Below are 26,476 nucleotides of genomic sequence, written 5' to 3' on the forward strand. Positions count from 1 at the left end.
TATCACCCTGAAAACGTTTCTTTTTACATAAAAATATAGGCATGTACTGAAATGAAAGTTCTTGGCCGAAACTGAAACTGCTTTGTAATATTTATTATTTTATTAAATAATATAGTCACTTTGTAAGACAGAAAATATATGAATATTAAATTTCAATATATTATTTTTATTCAGTTCTATGAAACAGAATCAGATATAATCTTTTTTGATTTATTATCAAAATAATGTATAGTCCTACAAAACTATTGTTATCAGAGCATGTGAGCAGAGAATACCGTCACGAGAGGGTAGCGTCATTTTACCAGCGTTGTCCAGTACAGCAGTACTACAGCATGTTACAGCAGAGTATGCGACGCTATTGTAAACAGGAACAAGTATACATAGGCATTTTCTGTCGGCGAGTTATTTGAGCGGACTTTGCTTTTCCGCTGAGCATAAGCGGTACACGAGTGGAGCATTCATATGGGTCGTGAGCAACTCAACGGAACGCACATTCATAGAGCGGAATATTGAGTGGAGCGCGCTGAATACTGCCGGGCGGCGCGGCAGATACTTGGATATTTTCGGCCGTTTATCTCTTCCGAATATCTATAAAATTGGCTGACTGTACACTAGCCTTGCCGCACCCCTCAGTTTGGGAACCGCTGCCTTAGAACCAGTATCAGCAGCAGCGCATTCATAAGCCCCGCCCACATGTTGCGCCGGCGCCGCTACTGCTATCGGCAAGAACAGAGAGAAAGACGGCATTATACGAGACAGTAGGGATGTGCCAAACGAGGCTTTGAAGCAGTGAGGCTTTTACAACAAAGTGCGTTGATGCTTCGAAGCTTTTGTTCAGTTCAGTTCAGTTCAATTTTATTTATATAGCACATTTAACAACAACCGTGGCTGACCAAAGTGCTTAACAATGTCTGGCACTCACACATAAACTAGCCAAATACAATTATAAAAGTCACGATGTCTCAACTCAACTCGAAATAAAAGCTAAAGAATACAGATGGGTCTTAAGCAACGACTTAAAAGTTCCAACAGTCTGAGCAGTTCTTATGTGTACAGGTAAACTATTCCACAAATTTGGTGCCACCACTGAAAAAGCTCGGTCACGTTTTGATACAGTTCTCTACTACGCCACCTACTGGTCAATAAAAAATCTTACACAAAATGTGTCATTTAGATGTTTTGTTCATTGGGGTGTTATTGTAAGGTTTATTTGTGAATTTTATAAAAATATATGTCATTAGCAAGGTGGCGTGTGTGTGCAGTGATAGAGTTTCCAAAATGTATTGTATTTTGCACAATACAATGACAAAGGCTTTATGTTCTTTATTTTTTACTTCCATCAAACTTCTGTCTTTTCACCTAAAAAATAGTGTTTAATACGCCAATAGATTAAACTAACGTAATTTTTCATTGCACCATTTTTGTATCTTCTTCACAAAAGAACACAAACAACATGCACATTGTTAAAAAATGCACAAATGCAAATGCAATTATTTAATTATATATATATATATATATATATATATATATAGCAAAAATGTTTGTGGTTGAGGAAGGACTTTTGTCCTTTTATTTTTTAATTTTCATTCAGACAATAGACATTCAATCACACATTGTTTTTTAATAGTAGTACTTTAAGTAACGATACACCACGTAAAAAAAAAAATAATAATAATAAAATAAACTACATACAAATGCATGATGACCGATAAAGTTATAACACTGCACTAAATGACTAACGGGTATGGGATAGCGCAATCGATACACTTTGTATTTGAGCTTAGCGTGACGTGTCAGTGAGGTAACGAAGCTTCGTTTTCAAAGATCACGTGACTATGGCGCGTACTCCGTGCCAAAATCAAGCGTTCGACCGACCGATCGACCCGAACGTCTTGTGCTTTGAACGTCTTACGGGACGGGTGACCCACGTGACGACCTGACGTGACGTCAACGTCATGAAATTACTTGGTTTTTAAAATGTAATGAGCTTAACTATTCTTTAGAGACTACAAATGAACATTACAACAACTGGATGTACATATTTGATAACAATACCCAACCATTTTATTAGCTGATTTTAACTAAGGAACCAAACTGCTGTTTAAAGAAAATAAACAGACATGACAGACAGATTTTGTATACCTAAAACAACACTTAATGTCATGATTTTGTCACCACTTCCTGTTAAACTCTTATTTTGTCAGCTAGCACCCAGCTTCCTGTTCCTGGTTTCGTAATTCCTCCTTTAATTATCCTCATTGGTTTTACCTGTCTCACTAACTATATTAGCCAGTCTCCACTCTTACCTCTCTGCCAGATTGTCTCTTCTACTCATTGATGAACATTCCAGCCAGCTCCTGAATCTGATCCTTGAAACCTGTGTGAACTTGATTCTGCCTGGAACCTGTTTTCTTTCTCTCTCTGCCTGAACCTCCATCAAGAGTCAGTAAGTTTGACTGTCTTTATCTACTGCTCTGAAAGCTGGATTGTCAGTTCATTGTGGATCTGGATTTGGATTGAGGAATTATTTGTTGTGGACCTTGGGACTGGAAAAGGATAAAGGAACTTGGATTGTGTTGTCTTCAGTACTGCTTGTTCTTACTCTTCTATTACTCCTCAGAACACCTTCTAGAACACTCCAGTGGACTCCTGTGTGGTGCAGTGGACTGTGTCTCTGCCTGTCACGTGGTAGACCGGGGTTCAATTCCCAAGCAGATCACCCCATCCACCTCATGAGACCACCTAAACCCTGTCAGCTATACTGATTCAGTGATCTACTTAATTCCTGTTAGTGCTCAACTGGCAGACTAGCCTCTGATCATCTTTACCTATCTCTGGTTCATTGTCACCTCACTGTTGCCACCCCCTGGCCTGGAGAAGATTTGCTGGTATCCTGAGAACCTTAACATTAGAAAACTGAAAATAAACTTTCTAAAACTTATCCACTTGTGTTTGTATTTTTGGGTCCAGTACTAATACCTTTACACTTAAACAGTTTTCCTGAACCCCAGCTTATGCCTGTGTGTAGGTCTATGTGTATTTTACTTTCAAAGAGTGTTTTACTGTACAGACATTATTTGTATAAACATTTGTATATAACACATTTTATAGTTATGTTAGTTTAGTTTAAATGATAGATAAATGAAAAAATGTATCAAGTATATAATAATAAGCAGGTTTTTTGTTCTGATTTTGGAGTTATTTTCGATTAAATAAAGAACATCACATTCGTTTGCATTCATGATAGAGATATCTACTGATCAAAAACGGATATTTCCTTGTGAGACCCAGACAAATATCTAAGAACACATACACATTTGTTTTTATATTCATCTCAGACCATAAATGCCACACTTCCTTATAGATATTGTAAAATAAGATCATGTTAGCTACACTTTTATAATCACAAAATGTTTTAGGACTGAAACTATGCAATCTGCTATCATTGGCCTTTTTGAAATGTGTCTGACATAAAAGTTAAATTCGTTTTATCGAAATAACATTGGGTATAAGCTATTAGCCTGTAATTTATTTGATTGTCATATTCAGGCTACATGCAGACTTGAAACTAAGTCAAAGCATACTTGAAGATTTCACTGTCATTTTAAGTACGTAAAAAGCATATAACCTATATGAATATCCTGAAATTAAATAGCCTATCTGCTCCTTAAACTTAAATTTTAATGGGGGAAATATAATTTTCTTAGATGGCCTACATCCCGACGTCCTCTACAAAGAGCATAACAGTCTCACTCTTAGAACAGTTAGACTATTCGTTAAATAATATTTCTTCTTAAAATATAAAATTAGCTTTCTTGTTTTTGTGAAGCCTGCCGTGATTTTTGTAGCTATTTGGAATATTTGAAAGGTTTGTCAAGAAATCATTGTGGGATAGCTTGTGCTTTAAAAAAAAAAAAAGGTCAAAACGTGTCTGGTTTATAATAAAGAGGCCGTTGCTGCAGGACCATACTATTTTATTTTAATAATAGGCTTGCACAACTTTTTAAATCAGCTTTGTTCAACCAAAGACCAGTTATCCTAAGCACATGAAGTTACAAGAAGGTAAACACACATAACGTGTTACAACGTGTCTTCACATGTAGATATCGTGTTAGAAAGACGATCGGTTACTCACACTTCCGACCAAACGCCTATGGTACGTGTTAACAACGTGTAAGCACATGTAGGAACGTGTTACATAAAACTTTTTAAAACCCTTTTTGGCTTATTATTAGAACCAATTTAATAATTAATAATGTAGGATTTAAGAACATTTTTCATTTCATTTTCAATTTACATATTTGATATTTGTATATATTATTCACAGCGGTGTAGTGGTGCCTGGAAAAGTGGGTATACTCTTAATTTTTAAATTGTTTTCGTTATAATGTACTAATTCAAATTAGTAATCAATGAGTAATTTTTTTTTTTACCACTCTGCGTGTGCGGGACGAAGCGGGCGCGGGCTCAATCATATTTTAAAGGAAGCCGGGACCACGGTCCTTGACCGCCTCAGTGTCTTTAATAGCTAGGGAATATTTGCATTTATTCACGTGCGATTGGATTAGCTATTCATGTGGTGGACTGTCATGATTTTGGCTAATGAACGATGCGCATCGGAGTGGGTATACGCAAAGCCGGCTGATAAAAAGTGGGTATAAAAAAGTACACGTTTGAATGCACATGAAAAGAACTTTTTTTTTTTATAATTTTGGTAAATAATTTTCAAGTGAGGAGCATTGCAAAACCGTTTTGAAGGCAATAGCTAACTTGTTTAATAAAGCTTCAAATGTTGCCTCTTATATATTATCCTTAATACTCTTTTTGACTTACAACTTGTTAATTTATTGCACCTATGATTTGTTGAATAATGCTAAAACAGATCTAACACTGAATAGAAACCTTTGTTAGTAAAACACGATAATAAATAAAAGACAAAAAAAGCTTAACATAAGTGTAACCATTGATGAAAACATGTAGTATACATATAGGCTATATTTAACAAACAATGAGGAAATGTATAACTCAGAGAAAGAACAGTCACTGAAAACCTTATTGAAGCTTTTCATCTCCAGGGGCGTTTCTAGGATTTTAAAACATCCAGGGCTGGTGCTAAAACATCAGGGGCTAGTGGTGGTGGGTGGGAGCTCACATCATGCTCACATAAGTGCTTGAACCTGGATCCTTCTAGGGGGTTCCGGGGCCATTAAACTGGGGGTGTCACGGTTTATGGGTCTGTGTGTTCATTTTGCGTCTCTGTCTGGTGTGTGCGCGTCTGTCGCGTAGCAACTGCAGCTGCCGGTCTATCAGAGCGCTACAGCTGCAGCTCATTTGCGCTGTCTATTTAAGTCTGGCGTTTGCATTGTGTGTTGTCGGTTCGTTAATCTTGTCTTGTCTCTCGTTCAGCTCGTCGTGTTCCTGTTCACATCCTGCCCTGTGGATTTCTGCACTCACGTTGGGATTTGTTTCACTGTTATTGGACTCCTGGCCAAGCGTGTTTTCAGCGCGTTGTGATCGCGTGGTGTACGTGCTCTCTCTTCTCTCGGCTGGAGTTCCGTCGGCTGTTGTTTACGTTTGCTGTCAATTAATAAACACTCTTTGCACTTGCTATTGGATCTTAAGACTCTTCCTTGTGACAGAACGAACCGACCAGGATGGATCCAGCAAGTGCGGCGGAGTTGAGAGAAATTCTGTCCAACAGCAACACACGCATGGAGCGTCAGGAGGAACAAATGATGGCTACGGGTCGTGCTGTCCAGGCTCTGGTTGCCCAGGTTTCTGAGTTAACCACTCAGCTTCAGCAATTGAAGGTGGAGACCGCCTCGACTCAGCAACCTTCGACGTCCGACCCACCGGCTCCTGTGGATCAGGCTGCTCGTTCCGCCGAACCCCGCCTCCCGCCTCCAGCGTTTTACTCAGGTGAGCCCCAGTTATGCCGCTCGTTTTTGGCCAAGTGTTCTTTGTATATTTCGCTCCAACCTTCATCATTTCCCACTGAGGAATCTAAAGTAGCTTTTGTTATAACTTTGCTCTCGGGACGGGCGGCTAGCTGGGGAACTACTGTTTGGGAGCAGAAGCTTCCTTGTTGTGCATCATTCCAGTCCTTCTCAGAGGAGCTTAAAAAGGTGTTTGATCGTGCTGCTTCTGGCAGAGAAGCAGCGTGACTCCTTGCAGAGCTGCGTCAAGGTAATCGCTCTGTAACTGACTACTCTATTGAGTTTCGCACTCTGGCTGCGGAATGTGGCTGGAATTCTGAGGCGCAATGGGACATGTTTTTATATGGACTTTCTGATTTTATCAAGGATGAAATCTATTCATTGGAGTTACCTACCGGCGTGGATAGCCTCATAGACCTGGCTATTCGGGTGGATACTAGGTTGCAGAGGCGAGGCCAACGGACACCTCTGGGTTTGCCGGTCACTCCACAGGGCCATTTTTCATCTTTTCCCGGCGAGACTGTGCTTTCTCTTCCAGATCCGGAACCCATGCAGATGGGTAGGTCCCGTCTTTCACAGCAGGAGAAACAGAGACGTAGGGAGAGGGGACTGTGTTTGTATTGTGGAGCCGCCGGTCACATCGCTGCACAGTGTCCGGTAAAAGCCAGTACCCGCCAGTAGGTAAGAGGTTACTGACGGGTGGAATTACACTAACTAAATCCTCTTTTTCAGCCACTCATCTTCCTGTTAGGTTGAAATTGCATTCACTGGCTTATGACTGTGAGGCTTTAGTGGACTCTGGAGAGGAGGGTAATTTTTTAGACATTAACCTCGCTCATAGCCTTAAGATTCCTAAGGTTGAGCTCTCCCAGCCTATCTCTGTGGTTGCACTGAACGGTCAGCCACTACCCTCCGTTACGCATACCACTGTCTCATTAAGACTGATCACCTCTGGGAATCATTCTGAGAACATTGACTTTCTTCTTACTGACTCTCCCTCGGCTCCTGTGGTTCTGGGGCATCCCTGGCTGGTGCTTCATAACCCCCATATAAACTGGCGCATGAATTCTGTTTTTGGTTGGAGTGAATATTGTCATGCTTCCTGTTTGTTGTCTGCGTGTTCTCCTGTGTCTTCTTCTGTGTTTCAGAATGAACATATGGATCTGTCGAACGTGCCATGTGAGTACCTTGACCTGAAGGGAGTGTTCAGTAAGTCTCGAGCTGCTTCTCTACCTCCGCATCGTCCCTACGACTGTGCTATAGACTTATTACCAGGTACGACTCCGCCTAAGGGCAAATTATATTCGCTTTCCACTCCGGAAAGGGAGGCTATGGAGAAATATATTTCTGATTCTCTAGCAGCCAAGATCATCCGTCCTTCCTCTTCCCCGGCTGTTGCGGGTTTCTTTTTCGTGAAAAAGAAGGACGGCTCTCTTCGTCCCTGTATTGACTATCGAGGCTTGAACGGCATCACGGTGAAGAATACTTATCCTTTACCGTTGATGTCGTCAGCTTTCGAACGTCTGCAGGGGGCGTCATTTTTCACGAAATTGGATCTCCGTAACGCTTATCATTTGGTTCGCATGAGAGAGGGGGATGAATGGAAGACCGCTTTTAATACCCCCAGGGGGCATTTTGAATATCTTGTTCTTCCTTTTGGCCTCTCGAACGCTCCTGCGGTCTTCCAAGCACTCGTCAACGATGTGCTGAGAGATATGGTAGATCAGTTCATTTATGTCTACCTGGATGACATACTGATATTTTCTCGTTCTCTCCAGGAACATGTTCAGCACGTCAGACGAGTGCTTCAGAGGCTGTTAGAGAATGGGCTTTATGTCAAGGCGGAGAAATGCGTTTTTCATGCACAGTCTGTTCCCTTTTTGGGTTACATCGTCTCGGCCGAGGGGGTGCGCATGGATTCCGACAAGGTTCAGGCTGTGGTGAATTGGCCAACTCCAGATTCCCGCAAGGCCCTGCAGAGGTTTCTGGGCTTTGCCAATTTTTACCGGCGGTTCATTCGCAATTTCAGCCAGCTAGCCGCCCCTTTGACTGCCTTAACCTCCACCAAAACCCCGTTCAGGTGGTCCAGCGCAGCGGACGCTGCGTTTGCCAAACTGAAAGGCTGCTTTGTTTCAGCTCCCATCCTTGTTGCCCCTGATCCGTCCCGGCAGTTTGTGGTGGAGGTTGACGCGTCAGAGGTGGGGGTCGGCGCGGTGCTATCCCAGCGCTCCTCCGCGGACGGCAAGATGCATCCTTGCGCGTATTTTTCTCACCGTTTATCACCCGCAGAGCGTAACTATGATATTGGTAACAGAGAGTTGCTGGCAGTCAAGCTTGCCTTGGTAGAGTGGCGCCATTGGTTAGAGGGTTCGGGGGTTCCCTTTATCGTTTGGACTGACCACAAGAATCTTGAATACATCCAATCTGCCAAAAGGTTAAACTCTAGGCAGGCCCGGTGGGCTCTTTTTTTTTTTCGGTTGTTTTGATTTTTCTATTTCTTACCGTCCGGGTTCTAAAAACATCAAGCCGGATGCGTTATCCCGTATTTTTGATCATTCGGAGCGCCCGTCTTTTCCCGAGTCCATTGTGCCACAGAAGGTTTTTGTTTCTGCGGTCACGTGGGAGATCGAGTCGAAGGTCCGCACGGCCTCTCAAGGGGTAACGCCCCCGCCCGGATGCCCACCGGGTCGTTTGTTTGTGCCAGAGGGTTTAAGGTCCGAAGTCTTCCGATGGGGTCATTGTTCCAAGGTAGCCTGTCACCCGGGGGTTAATCGTACCACGTTTCTCGTCAAACAACGGTTCTGGTGGCCATCTATGGCTCGTGATATTCGTCCTTTTGTTTTGGCTTGCTCGGTCTGCGCTGTTTCTAAGTCTTCCAATCGACCCCCCGCTGGACTCCTTCAGCCGTTGTCAGTTCCTTCGAGACCCTGGTCCCACATTTCGCTAGATTTTGTTTCGGGTCTCCCGCCCTCACAGGGAAACACGGTGGTTTTGACCGTGGTGGACCGGTTCTCGAAGGCAACCCATTTCATCCCTCTGCCCAAATTACCATCTGCCAGAGAGACAGCGGTTGCTGTCATTGACCACGTTTTTCGCATTCATGGCCTCCCGATGGACGTGGTCTCTGACAGGGGGCCTCAGTTTGTTTCCAAATTTTGGAGAGAGTTTTGTCATTTATTGGGGGCGACGGTTAGTCTTTCTTCTGGGTTTCATCCCCAGAGTAACGGTCAGACGGAGAGGGCCAATCAAGATTTGGAACGTATGTTGCGATGTTTGGTCTCTCAGAACCCCTCCTCTTGGAGCCAGCAGCTCTCATGGGTTGAGTACGCTCATAACTCGTTACCAGTCTCCGCTACGGGCCTATCGCCATTTGAGTGTAGTTTAGGGTACCAGCCACCTGTTTTCTCGAGTATGGAATCCGAAGTCGCGGTCCCCTCTGCCCACGCTTTTGTCCAGAGGTGCAGACGCACCTGGAGCAAGGCTAGACAGACCCTCCTCCAGGTGGGGGCGCGCACCAAGGCCCAGGCCGATCGCCACCGGTCGAAGCCGAATTTATTGGCCCATTTACTGTCACCAAGATTATTAGTCCGGTGGCAGTCCGCCTCAAACTTCCTCCGGCGTACAGGAGAATTCATCCGGTGTTTCATGTATCCAAATTAAAGCCCGTTTTTCATTCAGCCATTAATCCGCCTGTCCCGGTTCCTCCCCCGCCGCGTCTCGTAGATGGGGAACCAGCTTATTCGGTAAAACGTATTCTGGACTCGAGACGGAGGGGACGAGGTTTTCAGTACTTGGTGGACTGGGAGGGTTACGGTCCTGAGGAGAGGAGTTGGGTGCCTGCGAGAGACATACTGGATCACTCCCTCATCAATGATTACAATCGTCAGGTAAGCTCTGCTAGGAGAGGGGGTACTGTCACGGTTTATGGGTCTGTGTGTTCATTTTGCGTCTCTGTCTGGTGTGTGCGCGTCTGTCGCGTAGCAACTGCAGCTGCCGGTCTATCAGAGCGCTACAGCTGCAGCTCATTTGCGCTGTCTATTTAAGTCTGGTGTTTGCATTGTGTGTTGTCGGTTCGTTAATCTTGTCTTGTCTCTCGTTCAGCTCGTCGTGTTCCTGTTCACATCCTGCCCTGTGGATTTCTGCACTCACGTTGGGATTTGCTTCACTGTTATTGGACTCCTGGCCAAGCGTGTTTTCAGCGCGTTGTGATCGCGTGGTGTACGCGCTCTCTCTTCTCTGGGCTGGAGTTCCGTCGGCTGTTGTTTACGTTTGCTGTCAATTAATAAACACTCTTTGCACTTGCTATTGGATCTTAAGACTCTTCCTTGTGACAGGGGGGTTAAAGACCTTGTCACACTATGAGCAATAGTAAATAGTAATCACTGAAAATAGCAAACATATCAAAGTATTATAACAGAATTATAACATTACAAAAATATGTCAGACAAATAAAATAATAAATTTGAAAATGTATTTATAACTGTAACAAATATATAGTTGCATGCAAAAATAGGGCCCTATTTTCTTCCCCCAAATTCCATTTTATTATTATTATTATTATTTATTTTTTTTTATTTATTTTTTTCAAATTCTGTTTTCAGTTTCATTTTTCTGGATTTCTTTTTAATGATTAAATTTAATTTTATTAATCAAAATGTAATTAATCATGTGTAATTAATTGAAACGATGAATCTTATACAATTTATTGTCAAGTTATCAAAACTTAAGAAAAATGACATGTTTAGGACCCCATTTTTTTTTTTTTTTTTTTTTTTTTCACTTTACGTTTTATTGTTACCAAATATGTTTTAGCATGCATGTATTTTTCTGGTTATCAAATGAAGGTATAAAATATTAATTTAATTGATATTATAATAAAAATTAAATTTTATTTTTGAAAAAAAAAGGGGATTTACTATTAAAATTTGAAACGTGGAAGAAATATTGTGTGAAAAAATTGTATAAATTTTGTAAATTAATAGTAGTAGTAGTAGCAGTGGGCACGTACATTATACTGAACGATTAATAAAATTAAACCTAACTTTTACTTTGACGGGTTGCCGTGAATACCTTTAACTTTGTGTGTGCACATTTGACGCTTGTTTTACTCAAATGAAACTGTGAAATGCTCATGAAGTGAATCTCAGGGCAGTTCTGGAGATGTTTTCAATGTATTTATGTCCTCATTTAGTGAAACGGCAGACGCTGAAATCGCTGCGAGCGTCTGCGCCGTTCATTCATAAAAAGACACGCAAAACATGAAGGATTCATATTTAAATAGTATTTTGCGGGATAATATTTACAGATACGAGTTCATATGGCGACTTTATTTAAGTTTAATGACCAACTTTTGATTAATTCATTCAAACTTTAACAAATTCCGTGGAAATCGTAGGGCCATGCAAAAAAAAAAAAAAAAAAAAAAACATTCGGGGATGTAATAAAAACTTTCGGGGCTCGAGCCCCGAATGATTAGCCCTAGCGACACCCCTGTTCATCTCCATAGCTTATGAGTGGGGAAAGGTAGGGCTAAGCACATGTGGACATAATGATAAGGAAAACAGGCAAAAATGGTTGGTATATGTATATATGTATATTAATATATATGAATGCTACAATAATCTGAAAACAAAATAAATAAAAAAACATGATTTTAGACTATGTTTGTATTATGTGTCTGTATAGCTACAGTACCTCTGCTATCTTAAGAAACATTCACAGGCACACTCACAAACAGGCAAATTGCCCTCTGCAATTAACTTTTTTAATTTATAAGTCTACCACAGATCGCACATCTAAATGCTTATTGGGGGTAATACAGCAGAAAAAAAGACAAAGTATTGCTCTAGGTATGAAATATGTAGATCTAGTTGTTGTAATGGTTGTAATGTTCATTTATAGTCTCATTTATAGTCTCTAAAGAGCAGTTAAGATCATTACATTTTAAAAACCAAGTAATTTCATGACGTTGACGTCACGTCAGGTCGTCACGTGGGTCACCCGTCCTGTAAGACGTTCAAAGCACAAGACGTTCGGTTAGACGTTCGATTAGCCGGTCGTTCGGACGCTTGATTTAGGAACGGAGTACGCGCCATACGTGACAGCCTCATTTCGAGCAATGCTTCGGGACACTGTTTCAGAACACTAGTGTGTCGAAAACTCAAAACGTGTGTCGACATTGGGTGTCGATCTACCCATCCCTACGAGACAGTAGCATGGAGCGTTTTTCCAGAAAGGGGCGTTAAACATTAATCTAACGAGAAATGTGATTTAGTGCACTTGGTAAGCTGATTTTACAGAATCGATGCGTTAGCCTTAAGTGTGATCCTCAGAGAGAAAAAAGAAGAGTGAAGTGAAAATTGGAGGAGTGTAAACGGAGCAGAGTGTTGAAGCCCTGCGATTAATCTTTCTTGTGAGAATATATCATTCTATTTTGCTCTGGTGAGTGAATTTTCGAGGCAATTTTGAGTAGGCCGCGTGCGTTGAAATAGTTAGCACGTGAGCTAAAGCTACCAGGACATTGTGTATTACTGTGTCATTTGTGTATGATTTTGTGACGGAAGTGTTTGAATCAGAAGTTAATTATTGTGTTTGCTTTGTGACTATTTACTCACCCCTAGCATCATATCGTGCCTCCAGTAGTTGTTCTTTGCTTTTGGTCGTTGGCCCATATTGAATATTACAGTATAAGATAATAAATGAGATGTGTTTGTAAGATTACCAAGAGCATTCTAGTTGTGATTTGGTATGTGAATAAGGCATCAGTAAAATTTTAGATTCTCAATGTGTGTTTGAACTATGCAAATAAGTTGCACAGGAGGAAAACACCCAATCACAGCACAGAAATGGAGAAGCACCAAATTGCAATCTCCTCCATAAAGGGATAAAATTATCCTTTTAAAAGACACTCCTTGTCCTGATTTTCCTGTCCAGAAAGACAGTAACAGAAACACCAAAGTTCTCAGTCCTGTAAGGACAGTGACACTAACGCCTAGTTTACATTTGGATATTTCAAGATCGGTTTCAGGCCTCATTCATAAGTTGAAATAAATTTAGATATTTGCCAATGCAACTGTAAACAGGCAGATCGGATTTTCTGAGGCATTGTGTTTTATACACTATTAAAACAGTGACAATATGGCACTCAGCGGTTTAGTGACATCATATTATTCTCGGGAGGAAGCATATGTTGAGACGGTAAATGGCAACATCATGATTATTTTTGCATATGTTGCAGAGCTAGCATCAAGCATATTTTGCGTTTGTCCGTCCTGGCTAACATGTGGTGCAAGATTGCACGCTTTAGGGAGCGTCAGCAACTGCACGCAATTACAGATTGCACGCTTCATGTTCTCAGCCACAGGCCTGAAGAAAAGAGATACTCAATGTTCTGAATCTTCGTCCAGCAAGACAACAACAGATGCAACACGTCTAGAGTTTCCATCCTAGAGAGGTAAAGCAGATTGACAAAGTTCTGAATCTCTAGAGGCAGAAGATATGCTCTTTTCCTCACTGCATTGCTACCAGCACAACCGGTGCTGCTGACTGCAGATGCTCACTCATCAACAGAGAACATAAACATCAACAGAGAACATAAATATCACAGGTCCAAACCTATTCCAGAAACCTTGACACTGTTTTTGTATTATCAGTATATGATTTTCTAATTTAGATTACATGTCTTACAGCTAGTGTCATTTGATTAAAAAATAATCTTTCATTTATTTGCTTGATGCATAATAAGGTTTATCCTTTTATAAGATAAAAACAACTCTGCCATAACAGCACTCAGCTTAATCACTTGCATTTTATACATCTTAAGCACTTTATTCCTTTTTCGTTCATGGTATTCATATAGTGGTTGTTGATTACTCTTGTCTATGGACCCTCTTCACAAGACTGTGATGATGCGTTTCAATGGTCATGATGACGCGTTTCAAATCCTTGAAAGTTTTTAATATTGTTATTTTTGAAAAAGTACATTTATAACACTATACTTTGTATTATATCACCTTTTCATCAAGTTACATACAACTAGTTACCGCTAATGCAAGGGTCTTTCTAAATTTGACACCGTTCTTTCTTCTGACTGCTGATATCAGTCTCTCTCAATTTTTTCCTTTGATTTAAAATCGTGGAGTTTTTCTTTTGCCATTTAAACAAATGGGAATGCAAAAATTTATTTGTGGTACTCTCCCATTCACTGCTCTTGGATTTGGATTTTACCCAACTATAATGACTTCCTCTATGAGAAACCCAGAAAAGTTAGAAAGGTCCATTATTTGTTTTTTCAATTTAATTTAATTTAATAAAATTGATTTTAGTACACTTGTCTTATTTGTGTTGGTAATACAGTAAGAGGCTATACAAAGCACTATAGATATCCCACCACTCTTTCACATTGTTACATGTTCCTTGCATGTGTTTTTGCCCCTGTCTGCTGTGTGCCTTGTTTGTCTCCATAGCTACCCTCATTAGTTGCCTTAGATTTTAATTGGACCACACCCACTCCTTGTTAGTTTCCATGGTAACTCATTGGTTCCTTTTGTTCTCCAGTGTATAAAAATAGCCCTTTGCTGTGTCCCAATTTGCCTACTTACAGTTGAACATTTGAAGTGGATCAAAAAAAGTTAATCAAAGGTGTCCTAAAACAAGAACGGGTGTTGTTTTGGCTTTAGGACAACTTTGATGAAAGTTTCTGATCCACTTCAAATGTTGACTATTGTATACTTTGCCCTAAAAGTATGTAATGTTTTTGTTAAGTAAAAGTACTTTTGCAAGGCTCGACAATAAGGAGTGCCCGATGACCTGGGGTCAGTGTGAAAGACACTCAGGACAGTTGACGAATCTGTCACTGGCTCGATCAGGCCACTGCTGCGTTGTCACGAATGTTTATCATTTGCATGTGTTTTTAAGCCTTGTTCATTTAAAATTTCAACGATCACAGAGAGACCGCTCTCTGATGGACAGATAGCCTACAAAAGTATGTAGCTTTAACAATGATTATTCTATATACTTATTTATACAGTGGAGTACAGAAGCACCGATCGACTGGGCGTATTTTAACCGATCTCTGTTCCAGGCTTGCACATGAACTTGCAAGCAATAATTTTTCAAAATTTCATGTGTGTGGAAATATTACGAACTCTTTAAACTTCTGTTAACAGAGGCCAGAGATGCTGAAGGCGAATGCAAAGAGGAAAAAATACTGTAGCAGGCAGAGCAAGATCATGGTTCACAATGCATGAAATATTGGAATATTATCTTAAATATTGAAACGGGGTTTATATTAATGTTTCTCTAAAGGGAACTGACTGTTTTAAGAAATGTTTACATGGCGTTTTCTTTTCATTTGCCGCTGTGTAATGCATTTAAAATTGTGTTCATAAGCGTGGCGCTGCTTTGTTTACAGTGGTAACCAGGGAAACACTGTATCAATGTTCCGTAAGCGCCACCTGCTGGCAGAGACTGATAAATTTGCGTTCATTCAGTCCGTCAGCTACTTTCTATGGAAGCCCGTTTCCGCAACTGAATAAAAATAAAAAAGGTAATTGTGACTTTATATCTCACAATTCTGAGAAAATTAGTAAGAATTGTGAGTTTGTATCATGCAATTTTGAGAAAAAAAAAAACAGATTTGTGAGAAGTTGCAATTATTATTATTTTTTTTTTTTTTTTTTTTTTTTTTTTTATTCAATGGCAGAAATAGGGTTCCATAGCTTTCCCCTAAAGCACGGGTCACCACACTCGGGTCCTGGATGGTCAGTGTCCTACAGACTTTAGCTCCAACCTTAATTAAACACACCTGAACCAGCTAATCAAGGTCTTAATAGGTATATTTGAAACTTCCAGGCAGGTGTGTTGAGGTAAGTTAAAGCTGAACTCTGCAGTATACTGGCCCTCCAGGATCACGTTTGGTGACCCCTGACCTAAAGCATCATTTCATTTGTAATAAAATAATAATAATAATAAAATAATTTTTGAACAAACAAATAATCTTTAAACTTTACGTTTGTTAGGCTAGTAGGTTTTGCTGTGATAACAAAATTGGAATTTAGTTGGTATGTAAAATTTTGCTTATTTATAAGCTTATTTATTAAAATAAAAGGTAACATGGGTCAAAAACAATGATAACAGCAACTATTTTGTATTTTTGTGGCAGGGCCAGTAAAAATTTTGACTGTGCAAGTAGAAAAAAAATCTTTAGCGTTGAGCCCTGTTTTGAGTGTGTAGCAGAATAGTGGGCAAGCTTTGGGACATACTACTTTGTCATAGCTGCGTTTTTAACGGACGCTTTGTTGCTTAGTTACATGCATCCTGTAAATGTTTAAACTGCCCTGTCAATCATCTTGACACAGTCAATGTAATCCACATTTCATTTAATTTGATTTTTTATTGTATTGAAGAGAAATAAAGAGGCACGTTGATCTGCCAGTCGCAAGTCTTCTAAGCTGAGAACTTTGCTCATGTGTTTGCATAATGATGCATTAAGAAGTTAATGACACCAACACCATGGTCATTTAACCAACTTTTGGTGCTTTTGGCAGTGTGGGCAGGTGCCAAATCCTGCTGGAAAATGAAATCTGCATCTTTAAAAAGCTGATCAGCAGAAGGAAGCATTAAGTGCTCTAAAATTTCTTGGTAAACGGGTGCAGTAACTTTGGTTTTCAAAAAACACAGTGGACCAACACCAGCAGATAACATTGCACCCCAAATCATCACAGACTTTACACAGACTTTATCACAGATTTTATTTTATTGTTTTTGATTAACTACCTTTACCTATAATGTGAGTGTTTAATGTTGCCTTTGGCATTGTTGATGTACTGTTTCCTATTTAATACTGTACAGCCGCCTTGTCACAATTCTGTATTGTTAAAGGCGGTATATAAATAAAGGTGACTTGACTTGACTTGACAGACTGTGGAAACTTCACACTGGACTTCAAGCAACTTGGGCTATGAGCTCCACCCTTCCTCCAGACTCTAGGACCTTGGTTTCCAAATGAAATACAGAACTTTCTCTCATCTGAAAAGAGGACTTTGGTCCACTGGGCAACAGTCCATTTCTTCTCCTTAGCCCAGGTAAGATGCCTCTGACGTTGTCTGTGGTTCAGAATTGGCTTAACGAGAAATACGACAACTGTAGCCAAATTCCTTGACATGTCTGTGTGTGGTGGCTCTTGATGCCTTGACCCCAGCCTCAGTCCATTCCTTGTGACGTTCACCCAAATTCTTGAATCAATTTTGCTTGACAAGCCTCTCAAGGCTGCGGTTCTCTCTCTGTTGGTTGTGCATCTTTTTCTTCCACACTTTTTCCTTCCACTCAGCTTCCTGTTAACATGCTTGGATACAGCACTGTGAACAGCAAGCTTCTTTGGCAATGAATGTTTGTGGCTTACCCTCCTTGTGAAGGGTGTCAATTATTGTCTTTTGGACAACTGTCAGATCAGCAGTCACCATGATTGTGTAGCCTAGTGAACCAAAGTGAGACCATTTTGAAGGGTCAGGAAACCTTTGCAGGTGTCTTGAGTTAATAAGCTGATGTCACCATATTCTTATTTTGTTGAGATAACAAATTGGTGGGTTTTTGTTTCGTTTAGCCAAAATCATCACAATTTAAAAAACAAAAAAAAAAACAAAGACTTAAACTAGTTCAGTCTGTGTGCATTGAATTTATTTAATACACAAATTTCACAATTTGAGTTGAATTACTGAAATAAATGAACTTTTCCACAACATTCTAATTTATTGAGGTGCACCTGTACTTAATTCTTAACTTTCCTGTGCTGGTCTTCGAGGAACATTTTGTGAGTATGTGGAGCTAACCCTTCAACCCCTTCAACTTAGTGGCTCTTTCTTCACTGTGGGGGAGGTGGAGCAGGATTCCAATATAGCCACTCCAGAATCCCCTGGAATCCGAACACAAAGCTTGGGCCATTTCTAACAGCCTGCACCATCTCTCCTACTGGATCTGTCTCAGGGCAGACGAGACTGGCGCGCCGGTTTCAGCGCTCTCGAACCGCTACGCATTCTAGTCTACTGGTCTCAGTGCTCTCTAGTTCGCTGGCCACAGCGCCATCTGTCTCGGAGGTATATGTTTTGTTTTCTGTTCTCCCTGTGATGGCTACGGTCATGTTGTGTGTTTGGGCTGTGTACACCTCGCCAGTTTCTCCCGAGACAGTGGCGGCTTCCTCCTCCAAACTCTGTGTGTTCCCTGTTGCCTCTGCTGCGGTTGTGGACTTTGTTTCTGAACTTCCAGTATCTATTGAATCCCCCATTATGACTGCTGTCACTGTTTCTGAACTCTCTGTGTTCTCTGATGCCTCTGTTATGGCTGTGAACGCTGTTTCTGAACTTTCTGTGTCTATTGAATTCCCCATTATTTCTCTTTTCTAGGTGAGCAAAAACAAAATCACTATTTGTGGCTGAATCGTGACTTTCAACTATGCTTATTTTGCTTGATTGAAGATCAGCCTTCAATACCATTTTCATCAAGTTCTTTTAGGTAGATTAATCTCTGTTGATATTGTTGGTGTCCCTCTCATTTGGTTTAGATCCTATTTGTCTGGTCACACTCAGTTTGTCCAACTTAAGTTTTAGATCATAGTCCTCATCTGTAACTCCTGGTGTTCCTCAAAGCTCTGTCTTGGACCTTTTATTTATTTACCTACCTATTACCACTTCAACGTATTTTATCACTGCTATGCGGATGACATCACTTGGTCCGCATATTTTCACTTACAGAACATTACTCGTCTTCATCGATTTACTATTCAATACCATAGCCTTAGTTACTTCACATATTGATTATTCTAACTCGCTAACTTATCGCTAAAACTCCTTCATAAACTTCAGCTGGTCCAAAACAAAAATGTCTGCATAATTACTAGAACTCCATCCACTGAGCACATCTTTCCTGTTCTTTATCAGTTTTATTGGTTTCCTGTTATCTGCTTTGTAGAGTACAAGATTCTGCTTTTCACTTTTAAAGCTCTGCACAACCTTGCACCCTAATACCTCTCTGACTTGATTCACATTAACACTCCCACCCACTTTTAGATCCTTCTCATCTGCTTGTCCTGTTATGTGTCCCCCTTTTTTTTTTTTTTTTTTGACCAATATGTGGTCCAGTGTTCAATTGTGCAGCTACTGAGTTTTTCCTGATTCATTTTCATTAAAGGATTATCTTAATCCTGGAGTGTTTTGAAAGGCAAATCCTCCATGGGATACGGGAGTTTGTTTGTTTGTTTTATTTATTTATTTTTGTTCTGAGAGAGGAGAATCAACCTGGGGGCAAAGTCAGAGAAATCATAGAGAAGAGGCAATTTACTTTTTCTAGAACATTAGTATTAATGGTTGATATGAGCCACTTTAAGGATACAGCCAAATTTTTCCATCTGTCAAGATTATTATTATTATTATTATTATTATTATTATTATTATTGTTGTTGTTGTTGTTGTTGTTGTTGTTGTTTTTTAGTTAGTTTTTTTTTGTTTAAAACATGCCATTTTGTAAGCATTTTGTAGTGTCTCATCTCAAGGATCACTGCTACAGGGCTCAGTAAAGTAGCATGCTGCATGACAAAATAATTAATTAAACACATTATCTAGTAATGAGTAATTCTGAGTCATTGCTTCCTGAATAACATTGCTCTCTCTTTTTGGTTTTATTATGCCTAGTAAGAGCTTGATTAGCTGGTTAAGGTCTAATTGGGGTTGGAGCTAAACTCTGCGGGACACTGGCCCTCCAGAACGGAGTTTGGTCACCCTGATCTATAATCTGTCCTGTGCAGCATAGCATATAATGAATATGCTGCTCACCTCATATTGTCTGCCACATTAGTTACTTATATTCATTCTAATCCAAAAAAATAAAAAAATATGTTAACACTTTTATCTAGTTTGAAAATAAAGTTAATAATTGAGCAAACAAAACATAGTACATTTGTATGTTTTGTCTGAGCTCTTTGTTTGTTATAATTTGCAGTGAGTCTAGTTTTAAAATGTGTATGCTCTTCAGTGGATAATGGTTTGGATATTTTACATGTGCATTTATGTATGCGGCATATGTTTTTCATCCAAAGCAACTTCAGTTGCATTTAAGGTGTACATTTATTGTTCTATGTATTCCCTGGGAATATCCACATCATTAGCTGCTATCGGTCACTGAATAGAATAACAAAGTGTGTCATTATGAAGAAGGGGGGAAAAAGAAAAGAACAAGTGTGTTTGATTATGAACGTAAAATGGAGTAATATAATAAATGTCAGTTTACAGTATCAAGCAACATGATTTACTATTATTGTATAGCTAAAATAACTGGAAGTGACTGACATGGCACACCTTGCACATTCAGTTTAAATCTGTACCTCCTCTTATGTTAAAAAATAGGGTGGATAAGGCTTACATCCTCCCCCTCCACCCCCAGACCCCACTGTTGGTCCTTCCATTGTGATGAACAGTGAAACCCACTCAACTGGGGGAAAAAAGAAAAGAACAAGTGTGTTTGATTATGAACATAAAATGGAGTAATATAATAAATGTCAGTTTACAGTATCAAGCAACATGATTTACTATTATTGTACAGCTAAAATAACTGGAAGTGACTGACATGGCACACCTTGCACATTCAGTTTAAGTCTGTACCTCCTCTTATGTTAAAAATAGGGTGGATAAGGCTTACATCCTCCCCCCTCCACCCCCCAACCCCAGTGTTGGTCCTTCCATTGTGATGAACAGTGAAACCCACTCAACTATACAAAACCACTCACTGAAAGTTTATGTGGATTACATTGAGTGAAATGTATATAGGAAGGTTCCTCAATTAGGGTCATTGCACTGCAAATTCCAATTAAACTTATGTGCCTGTAATTTTCTAGTAACTCTAAAGACTTTGTTTAGCTTGCTCAGTGTCGATTTTGAGGAATCCTGTTCTACGGTTTCATCATCTCTGCCTTTTATTTAGGTTCACAGAGTTCCTGGAGCCTTTTGAAAGAGTTATCCAACCTGAGGAATTATGGCTCTACAAGAACCCTTTGGTGGAATCGGACCACATCCCAAAGAGAGTCATGTTTGTAAGTATAGATCATTCAGCACATTTCAAAACAGTTGTGCACTGCTCACAGTGGCTATGGTGATCAAATCTGTGAAATCCACACTTTCACAGAATTCATGATTCGCACGCCTCTGCATATTGCAGTGTTTTATTAAATATTATGGCTAACTTGATCATGCTTTCAGATACTAATAAGGATGCATCACTTTACCAAAAACATTTAGCATCTTATAATCTAGACTGGGAATGTTTCACTTAAGTGCATTGGCTGTTTTATATTTTTTAATAGTAATAATTGCATAAAGAATTCTGACCACTAAAATATTCCCTTAAGGGTTTTAGATGCATTTTGCATGATTGTCTTTAATTCTGATGTAATCTTCCATTTTTCACACTACTTTCATATTCCTTTCATATTCCTACTGACGAGTAGGTACAGAGATGTTCTTTTCCATTATTTTGCACTGATTTGTTGGGTTAAGTATGAACACTAGTGAGCATGGATTTAATTCCTTTTTCTAACAGTGTTTGGTTATTTGGACTCACATTATTATTATTATTATTATTATTATTCTAAAAAAAAAACTTGCCTGTTTTAATTATTTTGCTGATTGGTCATAACCTGTCTTACCAAATGTGTTGGAAGGAGTAAAAAGGAGTAAAAAGTTTATTGAAAGTCATTTTTTAAAAGTATTTCATTATCCATTGTTACACAAGACTATATTAATACGTTTCCACCACACATAGACTACACTACACATAGATACATACAGGAGAAGTAAGACACATTATTATCTTTATTTATTGAATTATTATAAACATTTTTTGCAGATGGTTAATGAGATTTTTAGTGCAATGGGTGAAGGTTTGGTGGAAGTCTGTAGGATACTGCGGATCATTGAAACTTCAAGTGAACATGTTAATATAAATTCTGGCCAAATTTTGACTAAGTATACTTTAAGTGAATATTTTCTTGGTTTAGGAAAGGAAAAAAAAAAAGAAAAAAAAAAGCAACAAAGTATATTTAGTTAAAGGTGCAGTAAGCCCTTCCTGATCCTTGAGTTCTCTCCATCACTGTAAAGCTGTTCCGATATTTATGCGGGTCTTACCTCTTGCCTGATTCTAAGCCTTCTTTTTAATGTTTTGTTCCTCAGATATTTATCCTCAGATAGATATCCTATTTTTATTTTCCAATTTTTTCTTTCCTTGCTGTGCCTCGCGTTTTTGCCGGTGCCTGAAGTTGAGAAAAAAAGCAACTCTGAGCAGAAAAGCGCCCAACGTGATCGTGTTTTTTTCCACATTGTCCAATCGAATGAATGGAGAGGTGGGCCTTCCGTTGTGGTGAAGAAAGTTTACCATTGCTTAGAAAGTCCGGAGACTGCAGTGATGGAGGAGAAACTTTTGGTGTCTATTGCAGCTTACCTTTCATTAGACTGACAAAACGGCTGATTTGATGGTTGCCTAGCAACATAACTGCAACGCACTGCTCTTACCGGACATATTTTAACCAATCTCTGTTCCAGGCTTACGAACTGCATGTGATTTTTCAAAATGTCATTTGTGTGTGTGGAAATATTACGGACTTTTTAAACATCTGTTAACAAAGGCCAGAGATGCTGAAGACAAACACAAATAGGAAAAAAAATACTGTAGCAGGCAGAGCAGGATTACAGTTTACAATGCGCGAAATATTGGAAATATTATCCTAAATATTGAAATGGGGGTTTATATGAATGTATCTCTGAGGGGAACTTAAAGTTTTAAGAAAAGTGTCCATATGCCTCTGTATAATGCATTTAAACTAGCGTTCATAAGCGTGGCGCTGCTTTGTTTACAGTGGTAACCAAAGAAACGTAATATCGCTGTTAATCCTTAAGTGCCACCTGCTGACAGAGACTAAGTTTGTGTTCTTTCAGCCTGTCAGCTGTTTTCCCTAAAGCATCTTTTAATTTATATTATAACATTAATGATAATAAAATAATTTTTGAACAAACAGATAATGTTTGAACTTTATACTTGTTAGGCTAGTAAGGATTTGCTGTGGTATCGAAATTGGAATCAAGAATTGTACAATTTAATTGGTATGTAAAATTTTGGTGTCATATAAAAGTATTAAAATAAAACATAAACATAAGTCAAAAACAGTTTAAAAAATAGTTGATGACAGCAACAATTTTATTTTTTGGTGGCAGGGCCAGTGAAATTTTTGACCGGGCAAGTAAAAATTTGAACCACTGGCCCACTGGGGCCAGTGGTTCAAATTTTTACTTGCCCGGTCAAAAATTTCAGTAGAAATTTCCAGTAGAAAACGTCTTTAGCGTTGAGCCCTGCATCAGTTTGAGTGATTTGGGAGGCTAGTATTTGAGCATTTAATCATAGCGATCATATAAAGATGTCTCTGCTCAGAGCTTCCTTTTATATAAACTATGCCTCCTTGACATTGTCCTTAAAGTGCCCCTATTATGCCATTTTAAAGGTTGCTAATGTTGTTTTAATAGACTCCCAAAACGGGTTTACATGTATGCAAGGTCAAAAAACACTTTAGTTTTCTCCAAAAATAGATTTAATTTCACCCCATTTCTAAATTATTCATAAACGACTCGTGCGAAGCAGTTCGAAGAATCACTGTCTCTAAACCCCTCCTTTCTGTGAGCCCTCACTGCTGATTGGTCAGATGGCGCAGTCCTTTACGATTGGTCTACTGCGTACACCGTGTCTGAGAACGAAACGCCCATTGCCATAACTGACTGACAGCCCTGGATACTTGTCAATACATAGAAAAGATGGCATTGATTTTACCATACCAATTCCAGCCAGAGTCTGATGATGAAACGGCTGAAGTGGCTGATCGACAAGTTAGCACGGTCTACCATGGAAAGTGCTCGCAATTTGCTTATGTAAGCGAACCAGGGATACCTCTATGATGTAAACTTCAACATTGTATAACGCATTAATGCGGCTTTCACACCGAGTGCGGAAAACGCTGCGCTGGCCGCTGGGTTCAGTGCAGCCTTTCAGAGCGCAGTGGCAAAAGTTCATTTGAACAACTCATTTGAACTTTGTCCGCAGCATGCGCGCTCTGCTGCGCGTGTGCTTTGGTCGAGGCAGAAACAAGTCGTCCCCCGCAGGGCGGAAGAAATTGAAACGAATGGGTTTCATAGCACAGCACTTTCCGCATTCAGTGTGAAAGCCGCTTCGTGCGCCATCCTTTATCATTACTCCAACTAATGAGACAGACCTACAGTCAAGCTGCATCAATCACAAATTGTCAGACTACAGTGGGTCCACAGCTGAACAACAGAGCTACAGAAGCATGAGTTAGCCGGTTAGCAAGACATGTGCAGGGTTGTTACACAACATAACATACACAACTACGTATTTCGAACGATCGCTAGAAAATACAATCTTTGTAGATTTATCATCTTTTGGAAGTGAATACAAAAACAATTTTACTCACAGCATAGGATACAGCGTCTTCTGTATAATGTACATGTAAATTTTCATGTGACGTAAACCACATGGAAATTTTACTTTGTTTTGTGGGCGGGCAAGTTGTTCGTGACGGAGAACGTGGGCGGACATTATGCAAATGTGTTACTTCGTGACGTATGGCCGTAACAGAAAAAGATTAGAATTCCTGACGACTCCTTCAGGCAAATGTGAGCCGACTTTTTTTTTTTTTTTTTTTTTTTTTTGTTTTTTTTTTTTTTTTTTGATAGACAATAACTTTATTTATCGTGCACTGTCGGCTTCACAACTTTGCAGATAGTTTAATGTTCACATACAGCTACATGACACACTACATGAAAGATCATATTAAAAGGCATATTAGGAGCACTTTAATCATAATGCAGTTGCCAGTGGTTCATATTTAGTGAAGTTTCACCTGACAGAACTTAGTACCATGTTCCAGTGATCATTTTGACCACCTTAAGCTGGTATCCCTCATTGTAGGGATAACTTTCTGTGGATGGTTCCACGAATGTCACGGTATAGCTTTATTATCTTTTGAAAATACATCCCGAAGGCCCAAAACCTGAATGGCCACTTTTCTTCAAACCCTAGAATAATGTTTTGACAACTGAACTAAACCGGAATTTCAAGTGATAATTAAAACACTTTTTGAGCACTTTGTTTTGAGAAAGCAGTAGGGTAAGTGTACCCATTAAGCCCATGTACTCTTTAAGCCCACTTTCAATTTTTAAGTCAGATTAAAAAAGGGAAAATCGTATTTCATGCTAGTCATTATAGACATATGATAATGCACGGCCCCATGTTGCAAAGATCTGTACACAATTCCGGGAAGCTGAAAATATCCCAGTTCTTGCATGGCCAGCATACTCACCGGACATGTCACCCATTGAGCATGTTTGGGATGCTCTGGATCAGCGTATATGACAGCGTGTTCCAGTTCCTGCCAATATCCAGCAACTTCGCACAGCCATTGAAGAGGAGTGGACCAACATTCCACAGGCCACAATCAACAACCTGATCAACTCTATGCAAAGGAGATGTGTTGCACTGCATGAGGCAATGGTGGTCACACCAGATACTGACTGGTTTTTAGACCCTCCCGGACCCCCTCAGTAAAGTAAAACTGCACATTTTAGAGTGGCCTTTTATTGTGGCCAGCCTAAGGCACACCTGTGCAATAATCATGCTGACTAATCAGCATCTTGATATGCCACACCTGTGAGGTGGATGGATTATCACGGCAAAGGAGAAGTGCTCACTAACACAGATTTAGACAGATTTGTGAACAATATTTGAGAGAAATAGGCCTTTTGTGTACATAGAAATAGTCTTAGATCTTTAAGCTTAGCTCATGAAAAATGGGGGCAAAAACAAGTGTTGCGTTTATAATTTTGGTCAGTGTAGATACATTTGAGTATGCTCTGTAAGTGTGCCACTTGTCTAATAAAATGCATAACAAAAATTGTTAAACACAATTTTAAAGTGTTTTTGGGGTTTCCTTGTTTTCTACAAAATAAAACCGGATAATCAAGGGTGTATGACGCCATTGGCAGGCGACGCAATGACATGCCGCTCGTTACACTAGTTAAAATTGCTTATTTCTCTGGATTTAAACGTTCTTTAAAACATTTGGGATAATGTAAGTACACAAGTCAGCATATAACACTGTTTTAGTGGTTTTTGGATATTTTAATAAAAAAAACTTACACATTATGCCTTTAACATATTTTGAAAAGATACAAAGACAATCACATAATGAAGTGCCAGAAGAAGCCTTCTGAGAAGTCTGCTTTTGCAGGCCCATCAGCCTTTGGATAGAAAATATTAGTTAAATAATACTGGATTGTGTTCTTTTATCTTTACAGGCAATTTCATTCCTCACCCCGTTGGCTGTGATATTTGTGGTGAAGATTATACAGAGAACAGAAAAGACAGAAATTAAAGAGGCTTGTTTAGGTGAGTGCCCAAACCATGGTCAAAAGATACAATCACTGACTAATTATAATAAA

The 26,476-nt window shown here is 39.6% G+C and overlaps 1 protein-coding gene across 2 annotated transcripts in view; it reads left to right on the plus strand.

Moving 5' to 3' along the window:
* plpp4 (phospholipid phosphatase 4) overlaps positions 1–26,476 on the plus strand; it is a 230,496-nt gene that overhangs the window by 132,984 nt on the left and 71,036 nt on the right. The window contains exons 1-3 of one of the 2 annotated variants that reach the window (XM_051126734.1): positions 16,949–17,020; positions 20,904–21,012; positions 26,333–26,423. In XM_051126734.1, the coding sequence (XP_050982691.1) occupies positions 21,007–21,012; positions 26,333–26,423 (97 nt within the window). In that variant the 5' untranslated portion in view covers positions 16,949–17,020; positions 20,904–21,006. Of the gene's footprint in view, positions 1–16,948; positions 17,021–20,903; positions 21,013–26,332; positions 26,424–26,476 lie in introns of those variants that run through there. The other variant, XM_051126733.1, reaches the window with a different exon arrangement.

Source organism: Labeo rohita, chromosome 13, assembly GCF_022985175.1.
Source record: "Labeo rohita strain BAU-BD-2019 chromosome 13, IGBB_LRoh.1.0, whole genome shotgun sequence".
NCBI classification, from domain to species: Eukaryota; Metazoa; Chordata; class Actinopteri; order Cypriniformes; family Cyprinidae; genus Labeo; species Labeo rohita.